Below are 26,625 nucleotides of genomic sequence, written 5' to 3'. Positions count from 1 at the left end.
GTAATAGGTCAAAACCAAGAAAACACTTTCTGCATCAAGCAATACCACTTTTTAGTCTTGATCCAGTCTGTCCTTCTCTGAAGACTTACAAACTCACTCTGAAGATGACAAGAAGTATGAAAGATTAAAAAATAAGTTTGAAACAAATTCTTCTCTAAGTATGGAGCAGTACAAAATCAGTATCTTAAACACTATAGTTACCTTTTGGCAGGTTCATTTTGGCTTGAGACAGCAAGTTGCTCTGGATCCATAATCACCAAACGAGTTGGAAAATTACACCCGTCGCCCAAACTAAACCAGAAACAAAGATTCAAATTACTGTTTGTAGTTCACTTTAATGAACTGAACAAGTACCCATGCAATAGGCAAACGCTACAGGCTTGAATCAGTTACTTGAGCGCAGCACTGAACTCTGGACTTGAGTCAAGCAAGGCAGTTCTACCACTAAGCCGGATGATCAGTTAATTAAATCTTGGAGCTCTATCATGCAGTATGGACTGCTGAGCACAGCACTAGCCCATGTATTTCAAAAACATCACTGTGTTTCTGTAGACCGTAGCCTTAGTCTTCCCCCAAACCACCATGCACATGTAGTCAGACTATCTGCATTTACAACCCCAGAAGCTGTAGCATAAATAATATTTTGGTGGCTGTGCTTTTCCCTCCGCCCATCCTTCTGAGGTTAGCTAAGCCTTCATTTAAAGCAAGTTTAATCAGGATAAAATGTGGTGGCAAAACAGCCTAATCCACCTACAGTATAGCTTCTGTCATGGTAGTTCAGCAAACAGCTGAGGCAACTTAAGATCTTTTTATTACCTCTGCTGCTTGTGACCAGATCTCAGCTTCACAAATAGGTTCACCAACCTTTTAAACTGATACACAATCCCCAAAAGCAATGTTGAAACATGGCTCCTACTTAGTCCTGCTGACTATCAGGAGTGGCGGGAGTGGGCAGCAGGTCAGTCTTGCTTCAAGCTTATGAGGCTTGTCCGCAACTCCCTACCACTGGCTCAGCTGAAGTTTTAAACCAGTGTTTTGCATCAGGTTTTTTTTGGTGTAGTTTTTTTGTTGTTGTTGTTTTGGTTTGGTTTTGTTACTTTTTTTGCACTGCTGCTTATTTATGTACACTTTTTCAGGCAGCTTCGATACTGAAACTGTCAGCTACAGCAAAAGGAAAGCTGTCAAATGTTCTTAAGGGTAAGAGGGGGTGTTTTTAAACTGATGTTGTTCCAAAGCAGTTGAAGTTCAAGCATTTGGATCTCCACTGAGTTGTTGATTTCTGCTCTACAATTCAACACTAATGCCACAGCCAAAAGGTGTACAATTTTTGAAATACACTTCTCAAACCTTTCCAAATTTCTGTATCTAGGAGGCCCTTGTCATTGAATGAAAACCCCACACAGTTTGCTCAGTTTCTCCTGCACATTTTCCCTACACCAATATTCACCGTGCAAGATTTGAGTTTGCTTTTCAGCTGTCCCTTATTATTTTAGGAGAAGGGAAAGCAAGGTGAAAGTCATGGAATCAATTTATTCCCAATTCATTCCCATTCAGACTGAATACCTGGTAAAAATAGGAATTAGCCAATACTTCTTTTCATCTCCGAAAACCTCCCTCAGATTTTTGCTGCATCCAAGAGAAAAGCCATTTTTATCAGGACCATTTCGAAATGTAGGTGCACGGAATGTTTCTGTAAAAGAAAAACATGCAGTATCTCTAAAGTGATAAGGAGTCAGGGAAGACAAATAAACAGACACAAACTTCTCTATTGTGAAAAGTGTTGGGCAAGCTGAGACAATCTTGATGTATATTACGGGGGGGAAGTAATTTCAAGTAATCAGAAAGCATTACAAAAAATAATCACAGGGTTAATGTCAAAAATAGAAATGAAAGGTGAGAAAGTCACATAAGCAGAACAGTAATCTTACTCTCTCTCCTTTAACCTAACCTCTGAGACAGAGCTAAGTACCATCAGCATGCCAAAGTGCCAAAGATACCACATCCCTTATCCATTGATGGCTAGTGCTCTCTTTGGCCTGTGAAGCCTTCTTTGAGCAGAAGGCTTCCTCTTTCAAAAGCAATTTACCATAAGCACCACTGGACCTGAACCCACACAGGACAGTTTTTTCCCCACTTCTGCCAAGGTCTGAAGTTGAATTAAGAGCATCCCATGGTATCAGGGAAAGATGATATCTATTATATTAGAAACACAGACACACCACGTGCTGTAGCAAACCACAACCATTTTTCTAGTCAGTCCGGTTACACCCCTGGGAAGTACTGAGAGGACTCATTGCTCTCCTCATACCAACAGCTTGTCTTTTTACAATCATGATCCAGACAGTAAATAAAGTCCTGGGTTACCAATTGTGACCGCTGACTTTAGGGCAAGGAACATGCTAAGATTTTCTTCAAAGCTAAAAAGGAGACTGAATATTCCCTAACTGTAGATATATTAGAAGAAAAAGGACTCAAACAACCTTCCTGTCAAGCAACCAAAACATTTCCTCCATCAAAAAATTCTAGCAAGCTGAAAATTATTTCACTTTTAACCAATCCATGTATTTTTTGAGGCTAGAAATTTAACTTTCATTGAAAGGTATAAGATTTTGATTTAACTCAGTTGTGGAAATACCAACCAGTCCCTATCCCCCCCCCCAACCTTGGAAAGAAACACTTAAAAAAATGATTTAGCAAGAACTTCAGATATTTTAGCTCATGCACGTAACTTGTTTATGCTGGTCAATGCCATATAAAACATGTAGGCATAGAAATTATGTGAATCTTTCATTATTTAGGAAGTGTGCATCAGTGTTTCCATTTTTATCGCACTGCTTTTACAAGCCACTTCCTAATAGGGTCCATTTTCTCTCAGGATTAGAATACTCTTTTGGATCTAGTTCAAAACATAGCATGCTAAGATACAGTAGAGCCTTCATCTTGGCTGGGGCCACCCAGCTACTCAAAGTATTAAAACAAGAGGGTTACTGACAAGTAGCAATTAAGTTACGTACTTAACACTATATAAAAACACGCACACAGAAATGCACAGTGCCTCAGAGATCTCAAAAGTACAAACAGAAGAAATAAACATTCATCATGAATCTGAATGCTTGGCTCCAGCAGAGGATCCCATACATGCTTCATTTCCTCATGTTTCACCTTTAATTACTTTCACTAAGTATGCTTTTTATTGCACAATACTTTAAAAACCTGTTTATATGCGATGGCATATCCTGTAGGCCTCACATTCCCATTGACTTGTTGGCTTTCTGGACAACGAACAGTTCCACATTCAAATTAACTGACCTATGGTTGATCTGTTTTTGCCAACTAGCCAGCAGTGGTAGCTGAAGAGTGACAGTATGCTGATGAAGAACATGGCTGCCACAAACAAAAGGAACAGGACGTGGAATTTTGCACGGGTATATGGAAATTCATTCTGGGGAGAAAGAGAGAAAGAGATTAATATATTAACACTTCTTAGCAACTAATGCAGCATTGTCACTAAACATTTTCTGCCACACCCATTCTGCTACAGGACTTTCACCTCACTTTTCACAAACTTAAAAAAGCACAAGCCCAGCTTTCATTTCATGTCATGTTAGACTGGTATACAACAGCCTCGAAAGCTGATGGGTACCCCTCAACCTGAGCTTAGTAGCATGAGTGCCTATGTTCATGTCTTAGTTTTTAAATGCATAGCAAGGAGCAAAGGAAAAAAGATTCCTATACTAAAAAAATGTTAACCATCCACTCACAGCCAAAGAGACACAGGGAAAACATGCCCGAAATAATTTTATTTGAAAGGAAGAAAATACAACAAAAATGTCCAAACCCTTTCCCAGCAAGGTACCTGCTTCTGAACTGCTGCGCGGAACGTAAAAGGGGAAGGGCTGTCACATTATGTTTCCAAGACTGAACAAGACCTGGGACAGATCTTCAATTTTTGATGATCTCTGAGGTTTAGGCAACAACCAGCATGTGCCTACCAAAACCAGTCTGCCATGTCTGACTAGGCAGAAGCGAATCACCAGAACATATATGTGAAAAACAATTTCAGTACAGCCACCAGATAAAAAAAATAAAACCTCCCACCCATATCAGATAGGCAATTCCACCCTCTAGCCCAGGTATTTTTAGGCTTGCACTTTTGAGAGGCCAGTGAGATTTGTAACAATGCTATTCCAGTTTGACATCCTCAAAATCACAGAACTTTTAAGTAGCTGACCTTTAACAGCACTATGAAAGCAGAGAGGCTATTTTTATTCAGCTGTTTAGTTAGCATTATTGCCATTACTTTTTCCATTAGCTCATTCAGTATACCCACTTATCTAAGGCCGATTTTTTTCTTTTAGACCAAAATGCATTTCAATTAAGATCAAGTGCACATGGGTATATCTGTATCCCTGTACACCGCCTATATTCACAGGCAACAGATTACAAGTCTCCTTTCTTCTGTGATGGTGTAAATAACTACCATGGATGACTGGATTAGAAAAATTACAGCAGGAACAGTATTTAAATAATTACAGCAATATTGGATTTTACCTTTGGACAATTCTCTGCAGCTTTCCTGTGGCAAAGCTTTGCGCAAACAAAGACAATTTATTAAACACTAGTATTATGTTAAGATGAAGTGTTTGAAAACAGCACAGGCTTTGTTAAGAACAAAATGGTTGGTGCTCTCGGACGTGCCCATTTCCAACATTCATCAGCAGCCTGAGCCCCCGTTCTCCAAGAGAATGGAGGAAAGAGTACGTAAGAGCACACTACTAACTTCCAAAGCATGAAATCTGCTACTGAAACATAGAAGTACTGCTATTCTGGGTCACTTCCAAGTGGTTCCTCAGCTTGAACAGCCTGACTACACCAGGTGCATTCTTTGAATCGTAAGTAATGCTTATGTGAATATCCTGTATGATGAAACCATTCAGAAAGGTCTGAAAAGCATAGAACACTCCAGAGGTATAAAGCAGTTGTTTATAAATTACAAAATCTTTCTGACTTCAGAACACATCTATTACCATTAGACGTAGTTTCAGTCAAAACCATAAAAAAAAATAAATTGCCATCCTTTGCACAATTTTCTTTGTTTAAAAAAGAACCTATAACACATCAGTACAGTTTTTCTTCTTTCCAATATCCTTCAGTACTGAAATATTTTTGTGGGATGTATCTTCAGTGTAACATCTGAAATTGAACCAGTACGTAAGAGAATAAAGAAAGAAACAGGAAAGCTTAGTTTAAATTGGCTTTTAAATTCCAAGCTTTATACCTAAAGAGTGATATTAGTCAGCTTAGCGAAGATGCTAGAGCTTAATGACTCTACTGTGGGCAAGACGTATGGCTTTTAAGTTACACTAATCTGTGCAGAAAGCCTAGGGAAGAGCCCAAGGATTTACCCTGGAGTCAGGCAGATACACACAGCATTTTCAAAAATGCTGGCTACCATCAGATCATGCTACAGTAAGCAAATGATAACAGAATCCAGCTCTTTGAACTGCCATCTAAATTCAGTTTCCTTATTTACTGCCTTTTTATTGATGCAGTTTTGCTTAGATAGTTTGTGCAACAGTCCCTCTTCCCCCTGCTGTAGGGCTGTGTTGTGTTTTGTGATCCACCGAAATCAATGCTAGCAAAACACACACTCAAATTGCCACTTATTCCTAAGCTTTCATGTTAAAGCTACGATAACTCTTCCTACCTCAGAGCACACTGCAGTGTTCCCCAGTTTCCCAATTCATTTTTGTAACTTCTATTTCTATGACTTTTTTGGAATTGCATATTTAAACAAAATGGTTCTCGATAAAGAATTCCCAGGCCAATTTTTCATTTTGAAACTCTAATATCAGTACCAGCTTAGCCTTTGTGTTTTCTGTGGGCCAGAAAATATAAGTTTATTTCAGTTGCATCTTCCTAAAACAGTGGCTCTATAACCTTAGAGGAATTTTTTTGGATTACCCATTATTAATCTGCATGATCTCCAGGGAGCATTTACTTCTTCTGACTACCCAGTTTCAGCTACTGGTTGTAAATTCTTGAATGACAGTTGCAGAGCTGAAGCATCTTTCAAAAAAGGCCAATTCCTTCCTGGAGAGAAGCATGCAGGCTTTGAGTGTGTGTAACAGGCTTATTCACAGTTGTGTTCTAGTAGCCATAGCACATGAAAAGAGAGTGACTTCAGACATTTGTTATTTAAAAACATTATGCTCAGCAGCACAGAAGCAGAGACTTGTAGGTTAGAGAGTTGTGTAGCTTAGAAAAGGAAGCAATTTGCACAATAAAATGTGGGCTGCTTAGCACACATAATAAACTGAAGCCAACCACTATTTTAAAGAGTCCTCTTACAAACTCCTTCACAAGCACAGAGTCATTTGAGTATGTATCAGGTCACAAAAAGCCTCAAACGAATTCCACAACAAAAAAAGTGCTGTCAAAGCTTGACTGATTGCTCATTTTTTAGTAGCTAGATCTAGCTTAAATCTCAAAAAAACTCAAAAGATCTGGTATTTGTCTTTATGTGTGCATGCAAGAGGAATGAGTTCTAACTAAGGATCTGGAATCTCCTTTTTTTTGTTTTGTTTATACAACTGAAGTTTTGCAGAAGCATGCACCATCTACCCAGAACGCATATCACGTCCTTGAATTAGCTATATTCAGGACTGCCAAAATAATTTGGAGGACAATGAAAGACACTGAAAACAGATGGAAAATACAGAGGTTTCAAGGGGGAGGGAGTGCAGCAAGAATGAGAGTAGATAGAAATATACACTGGGAAGTACCACCATGCACTATGTAAACAAGACATCAAGGATTGGGCATTCATCCAGCGCTGCTGTTTGTGTCAAACACATTTGGTTGAACTGAGGTTTTATGTGTTCATCTTTAACAACTTCCTAGGTAGAAATTAAAATTTCATGAGTATAGGAAAAGTAGTTAGTGTGAAAAAAGGAGTCATTCCTTAATTCCATACTCCCTTAATCTACAGAACAGATTTTAACATCCACATCAGCATGTAAGCCTGTAGCAAACATTTACAGCCAGTGTGGCTGTTCCACCACTGAATGAACAGTATCAAGATCTTTCTTCAGCACTTCTACATAAAGCATGAACGTAGATGTCTTGCATGTGTAAGTGGGAAACAAAACCAAGACTCTCTTCAACAGAAGAGTTAAGTAAGTGTGCATATCTCACAAGGTTTGCAAGTATCTGCATATGTGCTGTGTCTCTATGCAAGTATTATCCATAGTGCAAAAGAATGAATTGCTAAAATTTGTGTATTTAGCATGTACACCTTCACAACCTCACTACTACAAGGTATGAAGTGCCCAAGGCTACACTCCCCAAGCAGTTCATCTTCCATCCCAACACTAGATATATACAGCAGTATACATGATGATCTGAAAAACATCAGTGAGGAAGCAAAAAAAGAAACACTGCCTTTTGAAGCCATACAGTAATATTTCTGATAGTCAAGCTTTGAAGGGACAAAACTAACATCTAGAAAGCCTCAACAGAAAATGTCAAAACAGTAATCTGTCTGATGCTGTAGCAGACGAAGCTGAGCATTAGCAATATACTGAAGCAGTCTACAGACAGCACATGTCAGCAGTACTCCACTCTGATCAGCTTACAGGACTCTTCTGCAGTCAACAGAAATTGCCTACAAGCGTACATACTAGAGACATACTAAATTTTGCAAGCCTACATGATTATGGTGCTGCCACCTCTCTTTCTGGAAATCTACTTTAATGAGGCTATTTTAAAAATCAGAGGAATATTAGCTTTGTGGAATGAGTGATTTAATATGAGTACAGTGATTCAGAGACCTACTCTAATGGTAAGACCATGGCATCACCAGGTTGTGTCTTGGAAATACCCAAAAGCAAAAGCAACAAGTGCAAGCACATGACTACATTGTTTATTGTCACATTTCAGAAGTGGCCCATTCTTGCAGGAAGCATTTTTAACAACTAAATCATTACCAAAAAAAAAAAAAAAAATTCTCCCTCTTAAGTTTATATCCTCTGCTGAAGGGTCCACTTCAGTGTTCTGTCTGATGAGCTTTGGAAGAGCCTTGTTACAAAAGCTGACATTAAATGTTCATTGTGGTCAGATGTCCTGCAGACTTTTTTTGCACTAATACTTATGAAGTGAGGTGACCAAGTAAACTCCTTGTTGTTTTTTGGGTTTTTTGTGTTCAAGCACTGACTGGTAAATATGTAAGAGCACATCCACAGGTTCACCAGACCCTGCATACCACGTGCTGGAAGCAGCCAGGCAGATTTGGGAGTGGCACATTCACAAATTAAAAATTTATCTATTTACAGTCACACAAGACTGAACAGCAGAATCAGACCATTTCATTTGAAATATCTGGCAAGCCACAGCTACGATTGATAAATACATTCATGCTTTCATCTCACCCAATACTGACAGCTCAATTCCCACATAGTTCCTTGCTCTCTAGTGACAGGCTGCTACCCAGAACTGACAGACTAAGAGGAACATAGTACTTTGGCAGGTAAGACCTGTAGGTTTAGATGAACATAAACAAACATACTTTTTGCACCATTTATCCTACCTGTCTAATGCAAAATGTCTCAAAATACAGCTATTCTGAGTACATGATCAATCTTCTCTTACTCTGAACATGGCAACATCTTTTTGCTCCAATATTCCTTCTACAGCTACAGATAATGACTGCTTTTCCCAGTTACTGACAGGAACAACATCTAAGAACTAAGTGCTGTTATTTACTTATAAAGATGTGACGGAGAGCCTTCCACTTACAATGCTTTTTCCCATGTTACTTAATGGAAACTGATTAAGGGAATTTCAACACTAGCTCTTCAGCCTAGAGACAGGAAAGCACATCACAAACTTTTGGAGATGAAAGGGAACACCACCAGAAGACACTCTGTTTAGCCTCCAGTGGGACTGGAACAAAACTGATAGGAGGAATATAACACGGTCGTACAAGAATGGTTGCTCTTCACATGGATGTTATTAAATGTACTAAGACGTGTGTATGGCATCAATCATTTGACAACTGACAATAGTTGCAAGGGAGATGTATATCATTAACATTGTACATATCTTAGCATTCTACCCATATCAGATCGAGAAAAACCACTAGCATGAAGTTCAGACATGCCTATACAGGGACTCCGAAACAGAGCTTGGTCAGATCCCAAGAAATTAATCTGCCTTATCTGGTAGCAGATTATCCATAGACAAGTCTAGGAAGATAGAAAATTTTTATTTGTTTCACATTTCTCATTATTTTTTATATACACGCGTGTGTATACACACACACGCGATTCTATATATGTAATTGTTTAATGTAGCCAGTTCTTTCTATATCTACATATCTATATCCAATATTCTCAAAAAAACCTGAGCTGTGCCACTCGATTTTGATGGAGCAGAGAAATTGCACAGTGTCCTCATCGGAACTTCCTCCCCCAATTACTCACCCTGGGCAGTGTAATACATTTAATTCATTAATATTCAGAAGGTTCTCCTGCTTCAGTCACTTTGAGTGATGCTGTTAATGGTAACGAACTATGGAACAGAGTAAATGGTGAGTGACAACATGCTGATACAGCCTCCAATAACACATGCAGAACTAAACAAATGAAGAACAAAAAAAAGCCTTAGAACTTACTGTCCAAAACTTTATGAAGTACTGCAAGACTGTAGCAGCAACAAACAGACAGTACAGTAAGGAATACATTAAAAACAGGAGGAAGAATTTGTAGTTAGAAAATCCCACACAATTATTCACCCTAGAAGGAGGGGAAAGAGAAAGAGGTTACTATGATATTAAAAAAACAAAACAAATAAAATAAAAAACCCCCAATACATTCAGCTTTTGCAGAGCATCATGTGTATGATGTCAGTGGTATGTCCAAAACAGTCTGGCACTAGTGTTCCAGAAGCATTTTAAGCCACCGTTTTGAGTCTTCTTCCTCAGGCCAAATGATGTGGGCCCCTCACATAAATTTTGACCCCCACGAAGTTCTACAGGACAGGACATGAGCTGGCAAAGCATATGATACATACAGTCTGTATAGGAAGCATCTCACACACTATGAACTAACTGTAGCCATCATGGAAGATCATACGAGCCTCTCCAATTTCAGTAGTTACAAAACCACCTTCAAGGCAACTACTGATAGAGTATTCTTACAGTGACAGCAGGTAATACTTTTACTGACTACCAATGAATACAAACTGCAGAAGAGTAACTGTCTGAGTGGGTCTTATGTACCATCCAGAATTGAGAACTTATTTTCAGTGTAGTGGGTATCTCCTCTCCTGGTAACAATACCAAACTAAACAAAAGGAAGAAATGCCATTTCTCTCAGGTCTTATTAATGCCAGAGTTTCTCTATATGAAGAGAAATTGCATGTTTTGGGCTGCTGGGCCTGTAACAATATGTTTCAACACATCAGGAGCAAGATTTATTTTCACATATTAAAACCTCAAGAAGTTATGTGAAAAATCTAGTTTTACTTCAAAGTTGTATTTTTGAAACAGCATCTAATTCATGTAGGATCTAATTCATTATTATCACTGATTTTTTTTTTTTAAACTTACCATGGACAGTGGTGATCCATTTTTAGTACACATCTGAAAGAGAATTCCCAGCAAGTTAAAGCAAAAAATACATTTTCTAAGACACATACTTCTAGCTTCTACAGGTTGGGGGGGGAGGGGGAGAGTGGTGTTGGGTTTTGTTTTCTTTTCCTTTTGTTTGCTTGTTTGCTTTTTAAAGTATTCTGCCACACTGTATCTTTTTCAATCATGCCAATTCTCTGTACTATGGCAGCCGTCCTTTCACACAAAAAGACCAAGCGAGATTCAGAGAAGTTTTGAACAGAGTCTCTTAAATTAACAGGGGGAGCATTGCTGAGTAACACCATGTAGTAATTCATTAAGCCACGCTAGTTTTATGTGTATTGAGAGAAAACAAATCCAAAGGACCTTTCAAGTATTGTGTGGGTAAAGTATGTTAGCCTGGCATTCACTCCAACTAAGTCTACCTTAGGGCTATTTTTGCTACCTTTTTTTGTTTGCTCCTTGCTTGTTTGTTTTTTAAAGCTAATTAAGGAAAAGAGCAGCACACTGGGTAATCTGAACAGTCACATGCCATTTCCATCCAGTTCTAGTATAAGGACAGATACTAGACATTTCAGACACACAGACACATTCACTGTATTTGATAATAAATTAGATTTTAGCCAAAAGACATGTATTCGGATCTTCAGTCAACTCTATTTCCTCAAGCTCAGCCTACTGAAGTCTCACTCATAGCTTCAGTCTTCAGTGCCCTTACAGACTCACCTGATGATTCAGAATCAAGCTAGAGAATAACAGGGATGTCTTTGAAATGGTTAAGGCATGCAATTCTACTGTCAATCTCTAAGATTTTTAGCATTATTAATAGCACACATCTGTTTCGATGCTGCAAAATCAAGAGATAATAGTTAAGCATAATAATAAGCATTTGCTGGTGCTGGTATCTCATACCTGCCTTTCCTTACTTTCAATCGCTGATTTTTTATTTATTTATTTATTAATATAAGCACTGTTTTACAAAGCCTTAAGCACGTTTCCTAAAAAGTTCTGCCACTTTGGACAATGGGACAGCAATACGAATATAACACCAATAGGAGGAACTCGAGGGTCTGAGAGAGGAACAAATAATAAAAAAACGTGTTGTGGAGGGGCTAACACACCAAAGACATGAACACACTAAAGTGATGACCACAGGAGAGAGAAAACCCCATTGTTTCAGATACAGTAACTTACATGTCACATGCGGAACAGTGGTGGCAGCGGTCAGGTTTGATTAGCTGGCATCGATCACAGTATCTGATTGCTGCATTTAAGTGGCAAGGGTCAAGTCATTAGAACTCATTTAATTTTACAAAGGTTTTCTCCCTTAACATGAACTGAATCTTAAAGAGCTTCCTGCCCTTCCCTACCACACTTGTTCTCACAGGCCTTCATGTGCCTACTCTCATATGGTATGTACTTCCGATTTTTTTTAAGAAATGTAACATATGAAAGTATTTTAAACATTTCAATCTATTACTACTGTACTGAGTCCATTTCCATCTACTCTTTGGCTTCCCAGTCTTCCCATCTTCCAGCACTGATCCCCTGTGGCTTGCTTTCTTTCACCTCTGGACAGGGTACTCAAACATCCCATTGTGAAAACATGCTCTTTCAGCAAGCCAGCTTTCCACATTAGCTTTCTGTATCCTCTCCACCAAATAGTGATCTAGCAGACTGTTCAGTAAATCAGCTCTTCCTCATCTTTCCTGGATATTTTTAAACAAGTCTTCAGGCTCTTCTCAATGGAAACAAGACATCAGCACAAGCAGTTTGGAAGGGGGAGGAAAGCCAACACCTACAACTAAGCAGAACTGCTAAGAGCTCGAAAGAGCTTCCCAGATCGCTCTAGGAACTTGAGACTGGGATTCCCTTAAAGAGAGGCATATATTCAAAAAAGACAGGTGTCCTTAGACTTTGGAAAGTCACAACTTTGGTAACAGTATTCCGAATAGTTTATGTTTTTGGAAAACTCTACAGGGTTCCTAGTTTCAAGAAAAAGAAACAGATTTATATACATATAAAAGCTAGATTTCTTTTTTTTTTAAGAATATACATATGCATAAGACAGCAGTTTCACAGATCATTCATATACAAGCTGGAATCAAAATGCCTATACATATTAAAAGCAAATACAGAAATAGCCCGTAACTAGCTTTGTACTGAATTACAGATGGGAATGAAATTACATTTATTCGTTCTTAAATTCTAGCCTTAAGTATGATGTTTCTCTTCCTGCTGAACTGATACCACTCATAAAAAGAAGTTTAAAAGGGTTTATACTTAATATAAAAATATTAATGATTATAAAACTGAGAAAATTAAACTTTTGCTCAATTTCTAGCTGATTTAACTGTATTTCTTTGCTGTGCTAATTTTTATAGCCATAGTTAGAGATAAACGTTTTCATCTATCTGCTTGTTCGAAGAGGATTTTTTTTTTTTCTAACTACTTATTATTCTGAAGAGCAGCTCCATGTTGAGATCCCCAGACAAAGGACTCCCGTTTCTCTTGGGGGGGAAAAACCCACAGTCCAAACAAATAACAAAACAAGGTCATGGCCTTTCAATATGTGCTTAATAGATTGTTCATTCAGTGACATCAAATGAATTTCACTGAATTAAACTAGCAGCTTCGGGAGCACAGAATTATCTTAATATCTCACCTCTCGATGCTGTTGTCGTATAGATAGGCAGATCTTTAGCAGCTCTTCTCAAAATCTCCTGCTGGTATTCTGGTCTCTCTTCTTTTTCATATTGTTCTTTATCAGCTTTTGACAAACAGAACTAGGAGGGAGGGAGAAAATGGAATGATGGGAAAAAATTGTTACTTTGTGTTCCAGTCAAGCTCCAAGGAAAAGGCCCTATGTATCTTATTCTTCTGTCTTTGGACAACCCCCACCCACTGACCAAAAAAATAGAAGAAGAATGCTACAGAAGTTACATGAGATCCTTTAAACTCCACAATAGTCCTGGGCAGATTTTAAAGAAAATAATCTTTATCTCTGCTCCATTATCTACAGCATTTTCCCTTCAACACAAACGAGGGCAGAGACTCACAGCGAGTATCAAGAAGACGCAACCTTTCCTTTAATTCCTGATGAGCATAAATTAAATGATCTGTGAACAAGAGGAAGATGCAATAGTCCTTTGCTCCTACAGGGAATTAAAGTTCTCTTATCCCTCTTTCTCTGACTTAGAGAGAGGTACAAACCAGAGGGGGCAAGAAAATGGTGGGGCAGAGGGGGCTCCATGGCTTCAGCACAGAAGTTGGAAGTGTTTAACTGGGATTTTTACTTGGGTGTAGTCAGCATTACAACTCCTACTTTTGTAGTCAGCAAAATCCAGAAGCTGTATTGAAAGCAACTTCTCCAAAGCCTGTACAGTTTGAGAAAGTTCCAATTCTGAGTAAAGCATGAAGAGCACTCCTGTCAAAGCCTCACTGAAATGTAGAGCTTTACCAGAAGAAACCAGAGAGGCTTTACTCACTTGTGAAACACTTGGTTTGGTACCCACTGAAACTGTGAGAGCTTTACCATTAAGCTCCACAAAACCCAATGTGCTGACAAGCCCCAGTGGAGTGGGGGCTGAACTCACTATTTCCTTTGTATTTTTCTCTTCTGAAGCACTTTTAAACTCTGAGCTTCCTGCATGGGCTACAAGAGCTCTTTTTATGAACACACATAGACAAAGTATTCATGGAAGTGAATGAGTGGAAAATCTTGTGTATGCAGCTGGAACAAAAATTGGCTTAGTGTGGTTTAATACGATCGATATTTTCCTACCAAGAACATGTATATGATTAGTTCACATGGATTTTCCTCTCATTCTGTACTTTTTCCTCTTTAGGATTACAGTCCGTTGGCAAGCAACAGTGAAGGCTTCACTTACAGAGAGGAAGAAGCAGTAAGACATTGCTGCAATTTCTCTATTATTTCCTTACCCAGAATGCAAACAAGTTGCCTCATATCTCACAGAATCTAGTTAAGCCTCCTGTTACATATAGTATCATCCCAGTTATTGAGCCTACCCACCATTCAAAGGTGAAACATGAACCACAATCCCCTTATAAATAATCAGAAACTAGGACTGATCTATGTGAAGGGTGAAATTAAAGTTTAGCCAAGAGTTTGACCTAATTTTTCAACCGTAATACCCACGACAGATGTTTACTCAAATATGAAAATTGAAGATGCTTACATCGAAAGTTTAAGGCAGATATGAAGCATCATGCCAGCAAACAGTGGTGCAATGTTCCTTCCTCCCCACTGCCCTTGTGAGTCTGCTAGGTAACCCACTGCCTGTTTCCATGACCTGCAATCAAGCCCAGGCTACATTAAAGATGAAATACTGCTTCTAAATGACGTTCCTACGGCAAATTTTCAATGCATAGAAAAGGAGCTAGATCACAACATTTGAAACTTTTTAATTTGTTCAAGTAACATCATAATCATAATATTACTCCAAAAATCCTGTATAGGATTTTGGTTTTCCGAAGAACTATATTTCTGTTCTAATTTCAGAAATTCATAGGCCATGAGACCACAGTCTCTTTGGACAATGGCAGGATATGTTCAAAGACATCAAGAGTTGTCTGTTACCACATAGCTAACAGAATTTTCAATGAGGTTCCAGCAGTTCTTATTGAAAACAGAAAGAGTCCCTTTGTTTCCTTCCTCTTTCTGCATCTTGTGTAATGTTGATTGTTCTTTATTATGACAAATGTACAGGGATTACACTAAAACAACAGCAGCTGCAGAATCTTTTTTTAGTTCAATAGTAAGATCACAGGATGCTGTTTGTTTTGCAAGAATGGCTAATTTGACTGACTAAAAATATATACGTTTACACTCACACAATAGGGAGATTCTGAAGTCAGGCTTTGTTTTTAAGTATAACCAGTATAAATTACTCATTGCTACACAGACAGAAGGATCTTGCCTAGAAAGAGAAAAAGGGCTGGTAGGTTTTTTGTTTGGTGGTTTTTTGGGTTTTGTTGGTTTTGTTTTGGTTTGGTTTTAATGTGTGTTTTGTTGCTTGACGTTGTTTGGTTCCTCCCTCCCCCCAATTTTTTTAGCTAACTGTAGAAAACTGCATTAAACCTGATCTACCTCCACACTTGCTATAGGAAATATTCATTACACACCACATGCCCAAACCACCCCTTTCACTCACTGAATATGAAAAGTTTGCTACAACATCATTGTAACTACAGGATAAATACTATCAAAAGAAGTTTTCTATTACTGAAGAATCCAAGCAGACAGTAAAAGTTGCTAGGCATTAGCTTTATGATCACTTCTAGTTCATCTAGCGTTACAAAACCTAGAGTTCCAATCACATTTGCAACCCTCCCTGGTACAACTTCAGACCATTTCTTCTCGTCCTGTTGTTTGTTTCTTGGGAGAACAGACCAACACCCATCTTGCTACAACCTCTTTCAGGTAGCTGTAGAGAGTGATAGGGTTTCCCCTGAGCCTCCTGTTCTTCAGGTAAACAACCCCAGTTCCCTCAGCTGCTCCTGATAGGACTTGTGCTCTAGATCCTTGACCAGGTTCATTCACTCTTTTTGCTTAGCTAAATAGCAGAACAGTCTTTAGCTCTTTTCACTTTATATTCTGTAGATTTAAGACGCAGATCTCTAAGCCATAATTAAGCACTGCAGAGCAGTGTTTGCTTTTCCTTAGAAGCATGGTTTAAACTCTTTTCAAAAATGCTTAAGGTTGGCATTAGCACTGAAAGTCAGCCTTGCCAAAAATAGAATAAAAATTCAACCCCCATAGAGCAATCAAAGCCTCAAACAGTTTAGCCAATTTAAATTTAACAGCTTTATAAGACCAAGGAAGGGAAGGGAAATATCGTAAATTTAGGGTGCCAATATTTAATCCTTACATACACACACCTTAGAGAAAACAGAAAACAAGGCAACCCAACTCAGGCTTATTGCAATTAACACCGTGTTTTTTCAAACCAAAACTTCTTACAGTCATCATGCATTCTTTTGCCATTATATAAAGCTCCTTTATGTATTCACTTCTCAATTGTCCCTAAACCTTAACCCTTAACTTACTAGTAAGTGGTTCAGTCCTCCAAGTTATGAATATACACTGCATACCTACTTTTTCTTACCAAAACAAAGGTCAAAACTGTCTAAAAGGGAAATATAAAAATGTTGTCACTGTATTGGGTTTTAAAAATTCCAAGTTTCAAGCGAACTACTTCAGAGCAAAGCACTGTACATGACTGTCAAACTCATGATGAATTAAACGCATGTTTCATATGAGGAAATGTCTTTACACAAAGCATACAGTATTTTAAGAGTCACTTGATCATTTTCATTCATGATACACTGTCATGCTGTTCTATTTTCGATAATGAGAAAGAAAAGGTGAATCATGCAGCACTGCAAACAAGTTTCATCACTGAAAGGAGTTCAGCTATTTATAAAAAAGGCACTGACATTTTTCTAATGTTATATTTACCTCTTTAGAGGGGGATGCAGGAGATGTGAAAATTGTCTTCCAGTAAGACCATACAAACATGAAAAATGACAGATGAAAAATCACAAGGTAGACAGCTGCAATAAAATACAAATAAAGAATTTGGTAAGTATAGCTGAAAAGAACAAGAAATAAAATCCCTCATCTCTGATGAGGGCTAAACTACTACACTATGAATCAGATGATAAAATTATATTAAACACTTTTCCCTGCATAGATTTAGTGCTTTAAGAGTGCTCGCTTAAAGAAAAATTATCACCAAATGTGATGGTTGTTATTCCTCGAGGAAATAATATGCTTTTATGTATGATTCCAAAACAGACTTTGAAGGCAAAAAAACCCCAAACCACTCCCCAAAACCCAGAACTGAACACAGCTTCACCTGTGCCATGTGACTAACCTTTTTGGATAAAGAAGATGCTACAATTCTGTTCTAAAGTATAATAAAGTATTTGATAACTGACCTATAGAATTCAATTTATTTTCTACTTCTAATAAAAACAGCGCAGCAGTGTGCCATTTTAGAAGGCACTGGTCATCAATGACAATAAAACCCCAAAGCAGGGGTTTGGAGAGGACTGCACTCCAAGATGAGAGCTAGCTGTGAGCTAAAAGTTGATTATCTTCTTTCAAATCATAATAGGAATATAAGCTGGAAGAGTCCTGCTATTACAGTCATGTGGCAACAAAATGTAGGTAGCTTTAGTTGGGAGCTCAATCAATTTATGAATGAGTCTATGTGATATGGTTGCCTTAAAGACCAGAGACTCAAACCTTATGACCCAGGAAGTTTCTTCCAATCCTGTTTCCTCCAACAGTTCATTTTACCACTTGTAAAGAGGAAAAAGACCAGTTGTGCCAGAACAGCAACCCATAGAAAAGAAGTCATAGTAAATATTTACATTATCTTCACTTACATTATCTTCAGTTGCAGGAATAAGGAAACTTGACCTACTTTCCTGTGCACATAAAGACAGTCCTTTAAGCAGTATGATGTGCTTCATGGAAGGTAAAACAGGCTCAAACCTTTGAGAACTTCCAACAGCTCAGGAAATGTTTGTGCAGTCACAGAAAACATGGTCTTAACTTATCTTTCAGGATTTTCATTGCTTGGTGCAATGAAAACAAACAATTTGAGCTTTCTTCAGAGAATTATGCTTTTTACCTTTGCCTTCAACTCTTCCAACCTTACAGCCAGATTTGACAAATTTTCAGCTGTGGAGCTGACCAAAAAAGCAAGAAGCAAAGCCTTTTTCAAAAGCCATCCTAAAACTGTCATCCTGATGGGAAAGAACTTGTGTATCACTGCACTAGGCACTGCATAATTAGAAATTGTCTTTTATTAAAAACATATGGTATACATTCAAACAATGTGGTTAAGCAATTAAAGCATGAGAATGGTTTGGAAAGAGGAGAAACAGACTCAAAACTGGAGTGGAATCAGCTGCACAGATCGGAGCTTTGGGGGAGAAGAGGGTGAGAGGAGTTGAATAGAAGGAAAAAGGAAATGAGATGCAGGGCAGGGCACAGCAAAACTAACTTACAGAGTAAACAGTTCTATTCTGTCCATAAAAATCACCCCCAGAATTCAGCTTCTTTTGAAGGATTATTTTTAGAGCACACACAATACTTCAAACAGCAGAACCTCAATGTCTTGTTCAGGCTGTAAATGCCCCAACAAAAGAGCGAATAACAAGCACCAAGGCTGGTTGCAGCAAGGGTACAGAACTATGCCAATGCTATCAGTATTTACCAGAAAGAGGCAGCTGTTAAAGTGCTCTTGCACTCTTGCAGTAACTGAGAACTTGCAATCTGTCGCTGTCATTAAAAGCCAAGGGCTTGTCCTCAGTAGCCAAACTGGGGCAACTTAAGGAAGAGCAAGACTTTCATGGCTGTTCCAGTGATGGGCACCACCCAATCTGAAGCAAAAAGAGCCTGCAATTGGCAGTCCATACTGGTCCTGCACTGAATAAATTCTTGCTTCTTTTCCCACTCCTGTGCTGCCATTCCTACTGTGATTACAGGTACCTGTCCGGTCAGTGCTCCCCAAGAAATGAGAGGGAGGGAAGATCCCATTTTAGACAGCTTTACTTTGGCAGTACATCTACCCACCATTTTGGGTAGCAGTATCTCCTCTGCAGACTACTCCCCAAAGCATCTTGGATCAATTTCCAGTACAAGTATAAACCAGCCTCATTCCTATCCAGCTCATTTTCCTGTAAGTACAAGCTACATGGAAAACACGTCAAAACCCTCAAACCCCTGTACTGGCCAGTTTAGCCAGACAGAGTCATGAGGAAATCCTGGCAAAGCTAAGGGAATCCAGGATTCTTGGTGCCATGCTGTGACCAAGTGAAGTCACTTTTCTTTAAAGGCACTGATTCATATTAGGCCATAATTTATGCCCTCAAGAGGACAATGTCTTAAAACATGCTCTTAGAATCCTCCTAAACTATGTTAACCCCTCCTTTTAACATCCTTTTCTGAATCATTCTTAATACTACATCCAAGACAGTCATATTGCAGAAAGATAGTAATATGTAACAGAAGTGTATTATATTGAAAGATGCAGAGTTGAATTTATTCCTCTATCCTAATGAATATAAATCTAGACAAGAATATGAAATTACAAAGAAACAGCCTCAATGGCGTGAAGAAATTGCCACTAATTTAATCAAAAGTACAATTAAGTACTGGAAATAAAAGGATTTGAACACTGTACACTGAAATATGGAGCAAAATATATTTGCTAAGATGCACATTATTGATTTACACAGCAATGTTACTGGTAGTTTGGCCTTTCGACTCTTCTGATGTTATTTCCTGGCTATTATGATTTAGCTTATAAGAACTTTATAAAACTTATGATAGCTTTCATTTCAAATGAAAAAAAGACTTCACAGCTCATTTTAAGATCAACCTTAATATTTCAATAAAGAAATTCATGCATACAGGATGCCTATGACATGCTTTAGAATTAAAGATGCAAGAAGCGTGCAAGTGTCAGCTGTTAAAAGCCTCACAGTCAGGTTCCAGTGATCCTGTCAGTCTCATTAATTACTCAGGCATTTTTCTTCTCTGGTAGGTTTAAGAGCACCTGCTTCAGTCAGACAGGCACCACACTGGTATTAAAGCCAGAGATCTGACTGTGCAACACCAACATCACTGCTCTGTCACATTTCCTTAACTGAGATGTGGAACTTGTCTTTCCAGAAGAAACTAGAAAGTAAAGCTTATTCATATACAGGTCAACAGGAAAGTATAGCAGCAATTTGCAGAATTTTTTAAGTAGGTGAAGCCCAGCTGTGTAATGTGATATAAAAATCCAGCGTAAGACACAGCTCCCATCTTGAATGGCTTGCAGTTTACTTTGGAGATTTTCCCTCTCATCTTCTAATGAAGAAGTGAAAGGAAGAGGGCAGATTCCACCAAGGTTCCTTCCTTTCAGTGTTCTCCTGGATGTTCCCCACCAGGAAGAACACTGCTAGATTGCCTTCAAATTCTATGCTCTTCTGCTAAAACATTTAAGAGATGAGAGCCTCTTACCAGTCATCTCACACTTTGAAGACAGCCCTCTGCAGACAGTCAAAATGCAAATCTATGCCTAATCTACCACCCGTGCACCCCCTCACCCCCCATAAGCTGAAATGAATTCCCAAACAAATACCTCATCAATAACTTGTATTTCTACAGGAAAAATAAAGTAAGTTTTATTCAAAACCAAATGTATTTTGAACTTCTGGAACTGAATCACCCTTCAGACTAATTTTTTATTAACAACTAAAACAAGTGGCAGAGCAAGAATGCTGGAAACTTTTGGTCAGTTTGTGTCTCCAAGTACTACCCACTGTGGCATATACATGCCAAAGCCAATACGAGGACTTAACTACAGTTTGTCAAAGCAAGGCCTTAACCATTAACAATTTAAAATTATAATGTGCAGCCACCTCTGAAATGGTTGTGTTCTGCACAGTTCCAACCAGTCCTAAAGCATGGGGTTCTGAGGAATCTGGTAAGCTGTTTGGAAAATAGCAAGCGGTAGAACAATTCTTCCTCTTCCATAAGTCTTTCAGGTCAGGGTGTGTTCAGGAATGAACAGAAAATGGACTTGTAGATCTGCTGCAGTTCCTTCTCTCTTATCCTTTTTCTCTTCTTAGAAGGTACCCATTTAAAAATATTTGCAAACCTAAATCATAGACTCACAGGGCTTGTCATCATCCCAAGCTTGTGGTACTAGAAGCTAAACAGACTCAACCCCACAATATTTACCTTGTTTCTTAGCACTAATCTACTTGCTACAAAGAGCTTAGATATAGAGGAGTATGTTTAACTTCTATGTCCCTTAAGACTTGAGTGCAACAAAACTATTCACATCTTCAAAAAAAAAAAAAAAAAAAGAAAAATTTACCTTTTTCTGCAGTTGAAGAAATAGTAACTGGAAGAGAAAGAGAAAAGACATGTGGTGAGTAAATGAGTATTGAATCAAATGTTTGGCTAGAAGTGGGATATGAGACAGCTGATTTGTTCTGAAGTATACTTCAGGCGTTAGTAGAGCTTCCCTACCCCACATTGGGGTAAAACAGGAGCCAGTATTACTCTGGCCAGCCCCTGAGGCTTGGTGAGTCAGCGGAAGAGCTGAAGAAATCCAGTTCCCTGCCTAACCAAGTGAGCACACTTTTTTTCACAGACATGGATTAGATCTTAATTTATGCATGTTCCCCTTCAGATACGCACCTACCAAAGTTTTCTGAGTCAACAACTAAGCCAACAGGGGTACCACTGGAAGGCAGAAAATGAAATAAAACAAGTTCCTACAGAAGTCCCCCTGGAATTGTGTTACATGTAACCTACTTCCCTCCCAGTTTTTTCCCCACCACTTCTCTCTTCCTGTCACATGCTATTTTTGACTTTTTTCCCTTGACCTGAATTCTTCAAGTATAACTAAAATCTCTCCACTTCCTTGTCTCCTACATCCTCATCTCCTTGTAACCCAACAGCAAATTCTGTTGTTCAAATCTACCTTGCCTGACTAGTAATACTATCCTCCTGCTCTCAGGTTTCTCCAGAACCTTCATACTTCATTCATCAGTTCAGATAAGATCACAGAATCATAGAATAGTTATAGCTGGAAAGGACCTTAAGATCATCTAGTTCCAACCCCCCTGCCATGGGCAGGGACATCTTCCACTAGACCATGTCGCCCAAGACTCTGTCCAACCTGGCCTTGAACACCGCCAGGGATGAAGCATCCACAACCTCCCTGGGCAACCCATTCCAGTGCCTCACCACCCTCACTGTAAAGAACTTCTTCCTTATATCTAACCTGAACTTCCCCTGTTGAAGTTTGAACCTTTACCCCTTGTCCTACCACCACAGTTCCTAAGGAAGAGTCCCTCCCCAGCATCCTTATAGGCCCCCTTCAGATACTGGAAGGCTGCTATGAGGTCTCCACGCAGCCTTCTCTTCTCCAGGCTGAACAGCCCCAACTTTCTCAGCCTGTCTTCATACGGGAGGTGCTCCAGCCTGCTGATCATCCTAGTGGCCCTCCTCTGGACTTGCTCCAACAGCTCCATGTCCTTTTTATGTTGAGAACACCAGAACTGTACACAATACTCCAAGTGAGGTCTCACGAGAAGAGAGCTGTTTTACTTACTGGGTTGCTTTATTCTTCCTTAGACACTGAATTCCTCAAATTCAACAAAGAAAGGATCTTTTCTTGACTCTTCATTTTATACAGTAAATTCTGGTCATCAGCACAAGCAAAAGGTTAACAGGGCACACCTTGCCTACTGCAGTTCACCTCACTCCACATTGGGTCTTCTCTCTCAGCTCTGACATTTCTATAGTCATTAGTCTGTGTGCCAGTTCAAGAGCTTCTTTCTGATGCACATTAGAGTCTTAAATCTGCAGGGCTTTAGTGTGCATTGCAGACTTCCTTCTGAAGGCTTACTTTGGTCACAGAGGTGGCGCGTGTCTCACCTAACTGCAGATATCTATAGTAAGAGAGTCTGCAACTATGTTATGCAACCATGTCTCTTCTTCTAGTCAACATGAGACATAATGAGGAGACATTTCAATGTATAGATGACCCCTTTTTCTTCAGATATGTGGTTTGGTGTTGCATGTCATCTCCCCTCTTATGCTTACCCTTCTGCCCCTTCCTTAAAACATCCACTCTGTACCCTCTATCTGTCCATGGAAGCCTCTGTGAAGTTAATGGAAAAGGTTCCAGTCCCTTCCACCCAAAGGCGGGAGAAATTACCATTTAGAATAGAACAAGGCTAGCTTCAAACTAAAGGAAGTCAATCCTAAAGAACATCTTAATTTCACATTAGGTATGCATACTTGCATATCCTCCTCCCCTGTTTCTGTCTGCAACAGGGATATGATCTACACAGGAAAACAGACCTAAAGCACACGATTGCCTACAAAGTATGCATGTAAATGTAAGACCAGGTCCTGTTGTATCATGGTAGTCTCAGCACTACTCCTCTGCATCCTACAGAAGTTATATTATAATCCTGTGGTTTCGCTTGAAATTTTAATAATGCATTATTAACACATTTTCAACTACACAAGGAGAAGATAAAATCATTAGAAAGGTGAAAATTAAAACAAGCTTGCTGAGGTGGGTTGTTTGCTTACCTTCAAAAAAAAAAAAAAAATCCTAAAAGTACTTTAAATGAAGCTTTCTCTTTGGCTCCTCATATATCTTAAGTAAACACCTTTGCACACAGCTGGACAAACATCTATTTCTCTGGACAAGAAATATAAGAAAGTTCTTAATTATCCTCTAATGGAATGGGACAACATTGTTATCTATAAAACTACAGGAAATTTTTGTAAGTAATTCTGATTAAAGCACTCCATGATCTGTAGCCTTACTTCTGCTCTCAGCACAAAACAAAATTGAGCAAATTTCATGTTTGAAGACTCAAAATAATAAACAGTCTTTACACACAGGGAAAAAAAAGCTTAAGATGCTATCACCTGTGAGACTTCATCAAAAGGATCCCTAAATAAGCCTCATAAAAATTAATTAAAGCTTCACAGCACCAGGAAGATAATTTTCTCTTTCGTACCTCAGTCCCTTGGGTCAGAACGCAGTTATTAGACTGTGCAGAACAATTTTAGTTTTGCAAACTCCTGCTGTTTGTGGTAAAAGCCAATACTGGAATGCTTGTGATTTTCATCGTGTCTTATCATCCTCAAATGAAATAAAAATAAAAGATGACCAGTTCTCCAGCCTCAGAAGTTCACGCGTTTCTCTTTCTATCCCTTTCACTGTTGTTATTCCCATTGTCAGATAGATTAAATGAACCAATCCTACTACTTGAGTCCAAATTCATTCAGCAAATGGCAAACCAACAGTTTTACAGGATCTTTACACTACCAGGCAAAGCCTTCCTTTAAGTAAGTTAATATTTAACCTTTACATAAGACAGACCTTTACTTGCTAGGCTGGCAATGTAACAAGCAGCTTTACACCATCAGGAAATCAATTCTGGCTTTTGAACTGTAGTTCAGGAAAAAAAGAACCAAACCAAAACCAACAAACCAACCAACAAACCACAGAACGAGACGTTACCATTGTGGCCCATCATCCCTGGCCTGTAGTTTAAGTTACCAGCTTAGCTCTCTATTGCTTGTAACCACTTGCCATCAACAACTCGTTACAAGCCATCAGCTTTCACTAAATTAGTACCACTTTCAGTTTAAACACTTCTAAAACACAGTGGGAGGTCGATGGGGGAAAAAGCAGCACTGCCTTTGTGCTTATTGATTTTTCGTTTTTTTTTAAACAAAACAAGCACTGCATATGATTTATATGTTAACCTAAGGATGCCACAGCGCTATACACTAGATTAGATGCATCAGCACAAGTTAGTGCCTTCAGCACTGCAGTCAACACAACACTGTCAATATTTCAGAAACTTAAATATTGGGGTTTTTTTTTCAGAATTTAAAAATATATCCTCATATCAGTCTATTGCTCAATGGCAAAACGAAATATAAGAGCAAAAGTATTTTTAGGATTGGCTTCTTAATATTAAGTTTCTGTCTTCTTGAGAACTTATTACGAAGTTCTAGCACGATATGGCTAGGGAAGGATAAAAATACGACTGGATAGTGAAAGCTGCAGTTCACTTCATTGCAAAGAGCTCAGAAGCAGGCACTCATGCTCACACACAGAGTTTCCACTAAGGCCTCCCTCATAATTTCAAAGGATTCAACATCTGAGTGTTACAGTACCAAGCACATTGAACAAAGTGAAGGAGTCCTGTCTGTCTGACTGCAGCGCAGAGCTTACCTTGGCTACCTCAGGGTTTGGTTTGCCCTTTGGGGTCACCGCAATATGAACCACAAAAAAACTAAGTACATAGCTTCATTTTCTACAGAATACTACCTCCAAAATACATGACACAAACTTTTATTAGGCTGGATTAAAATGTACTTTTTAACTTGGACTGCTCAGAGTACAAGAAGAAATTCCAGGTTTGACTTTAAAAGAGGAAAAAGTTGACTTAGTTTTGATTTAGACACCTAGCATCACTCCTGGCAAAGACAATTTTCCTTCATGACCCCAGTTGTTCATGACACCTCTTTCTAGATACTCTTCCTTACATTGTTGCCCGTTATCTTTCATCTCACCTATGTCACAAGAATGAAAGAGGCGGAAGCCTACAGATTATCACAGGAAACAATCCTGCAGCTATAGGGACATCATTAGTTGCATAACAAATGGGACTGGGGGGAAAAAAGCATTTGCTGGAAGCATTCCTCTTGGAGTACAAACTGACAGAGCTGCAGATTTCACAAAGCTTTGGAGAATTTTTTAAGCTGCTTCAAGGAAACCTGCAAGAACATCTTGGAAGAACAAGTATGTTTAGGGAGCTGGTTTGCCTTCAGTTTCAGGCTTATTTTCAGGATTGCTATGAAGTGTTCAAGCACCTTCCAAAACACTGCATAATATGAAAACTCCCAAATCTCTCTATTCTGAGGCAAAGAGGTGCAATGATCTGCCAAGACCTTGCAAGAGGCATGCTGAAAGATGACACATTCGCCTTCAGCCTTCAAAGGAAAGAACCCCACTGCTCTACAAAACCCACACATCACATCTCCCTACTCCCCTAAAAGGCATATTCCAATTAAAGTCAGATCTGCTCCTTGCAGAGCAAGAAATTCAATGGCAACTAATGTAGAAGCATATAAAAAGAAGGAACTGATCTTGTTACTGATATGCTATGTTTATTTCTGCCTGTGCCCTCCCACAATGGCTCCTAGCAGGAGTCATACTCTGGGTATTACAGCCTCTCCATGAATCTCAAGGGTAACATTCACATTTTGGCTGACATTCATCATGGGTGGGAAGAGTGATAAATGTGCAATTGCATCCCTTCACCAGATGTACAGCCTTAACTTTTCTCAGTTTTTAAGGAAAAGGGTTAAAATACATTTATACATGTGTATGCACACACACTTCTAGAAGTTACCA

General features: G+C 38.8%; 1 protein-coding gene across 8 annotated transcripts in view; it reads right to left on the bottom strand.

Annotated features, from left to right (window-relative positions):
• ZDHHC20 (zinc finger DHHC-type palmitoyltransferase 20) overlaps nt 1-26,625 on the bottom strand; it is a 47,551-nt gene that overhangs the window by 7,186 nt on the left and 13,740 nt on the right. For 5 of the 8 annotated variants that reach the window (XM_030477647.2, XM_030477649.2, XM_030477652.2 and 2 more), the window contains exons 2-10: nt 21,538-21,564; nt 17,112-17,206; nt 13,296-13,416; nt 11,825-11,894; nt 10,610-10,642; nt 9,674-9,794; nt 3,310-3,442; nt 1,564-1,690; nt 202-291 (exon numbers count right to left, since the gene is read on the bottom strand). In XM_030477647.2, the coding sequence (XP_030333507.1) occupies nt 202-291; nt 1,564-1,690; nt 3,310-3,442; nt 9,674-9,794; nt 10,610-10,642; nt 11,825-11,894; nt 13,296-13,416; nt 17,112-17,206; nt 21,538-21,564 (817 nt within the window). Of the gene's footprint in view, nt 1-201; nt 292-1,563; nt 1,691-3,309; nt 3,443-9,673; nt 9,795-10,609; nt 10,643-11,824; nt 11,895-13,295; nt 13,417-17,111; nt 17,207-18,031; nt 21,493-21,537; nt 21,565-24,211; nt 25,081-26,625 lie in introns of those variants that run through there. The other 3 variants (XM_030477653.1, XM_030477654.1, XM_030477650.1) reach the window with 3 other exon arrangements.

This window comes from Strigops habroptila, chromosome 2, assembly GCF_004027225.2.
Source record: "Strigops habroptila isolate Jane chromosome 2, bStrHab1.2.pri, whole genome shotgun sequence".
Taxonomy (NCBI): Eukaryota; Metazoa; Chordata; class Aves; order Psittaciformes; family Psittacidae; genus Strigops; species Strigops habroptila.
The sequence above is the reverse complement of the archived record's forward strand: the minus strand, read 5'-3'. Positions and strand labels throughout refer to the sequence as shown.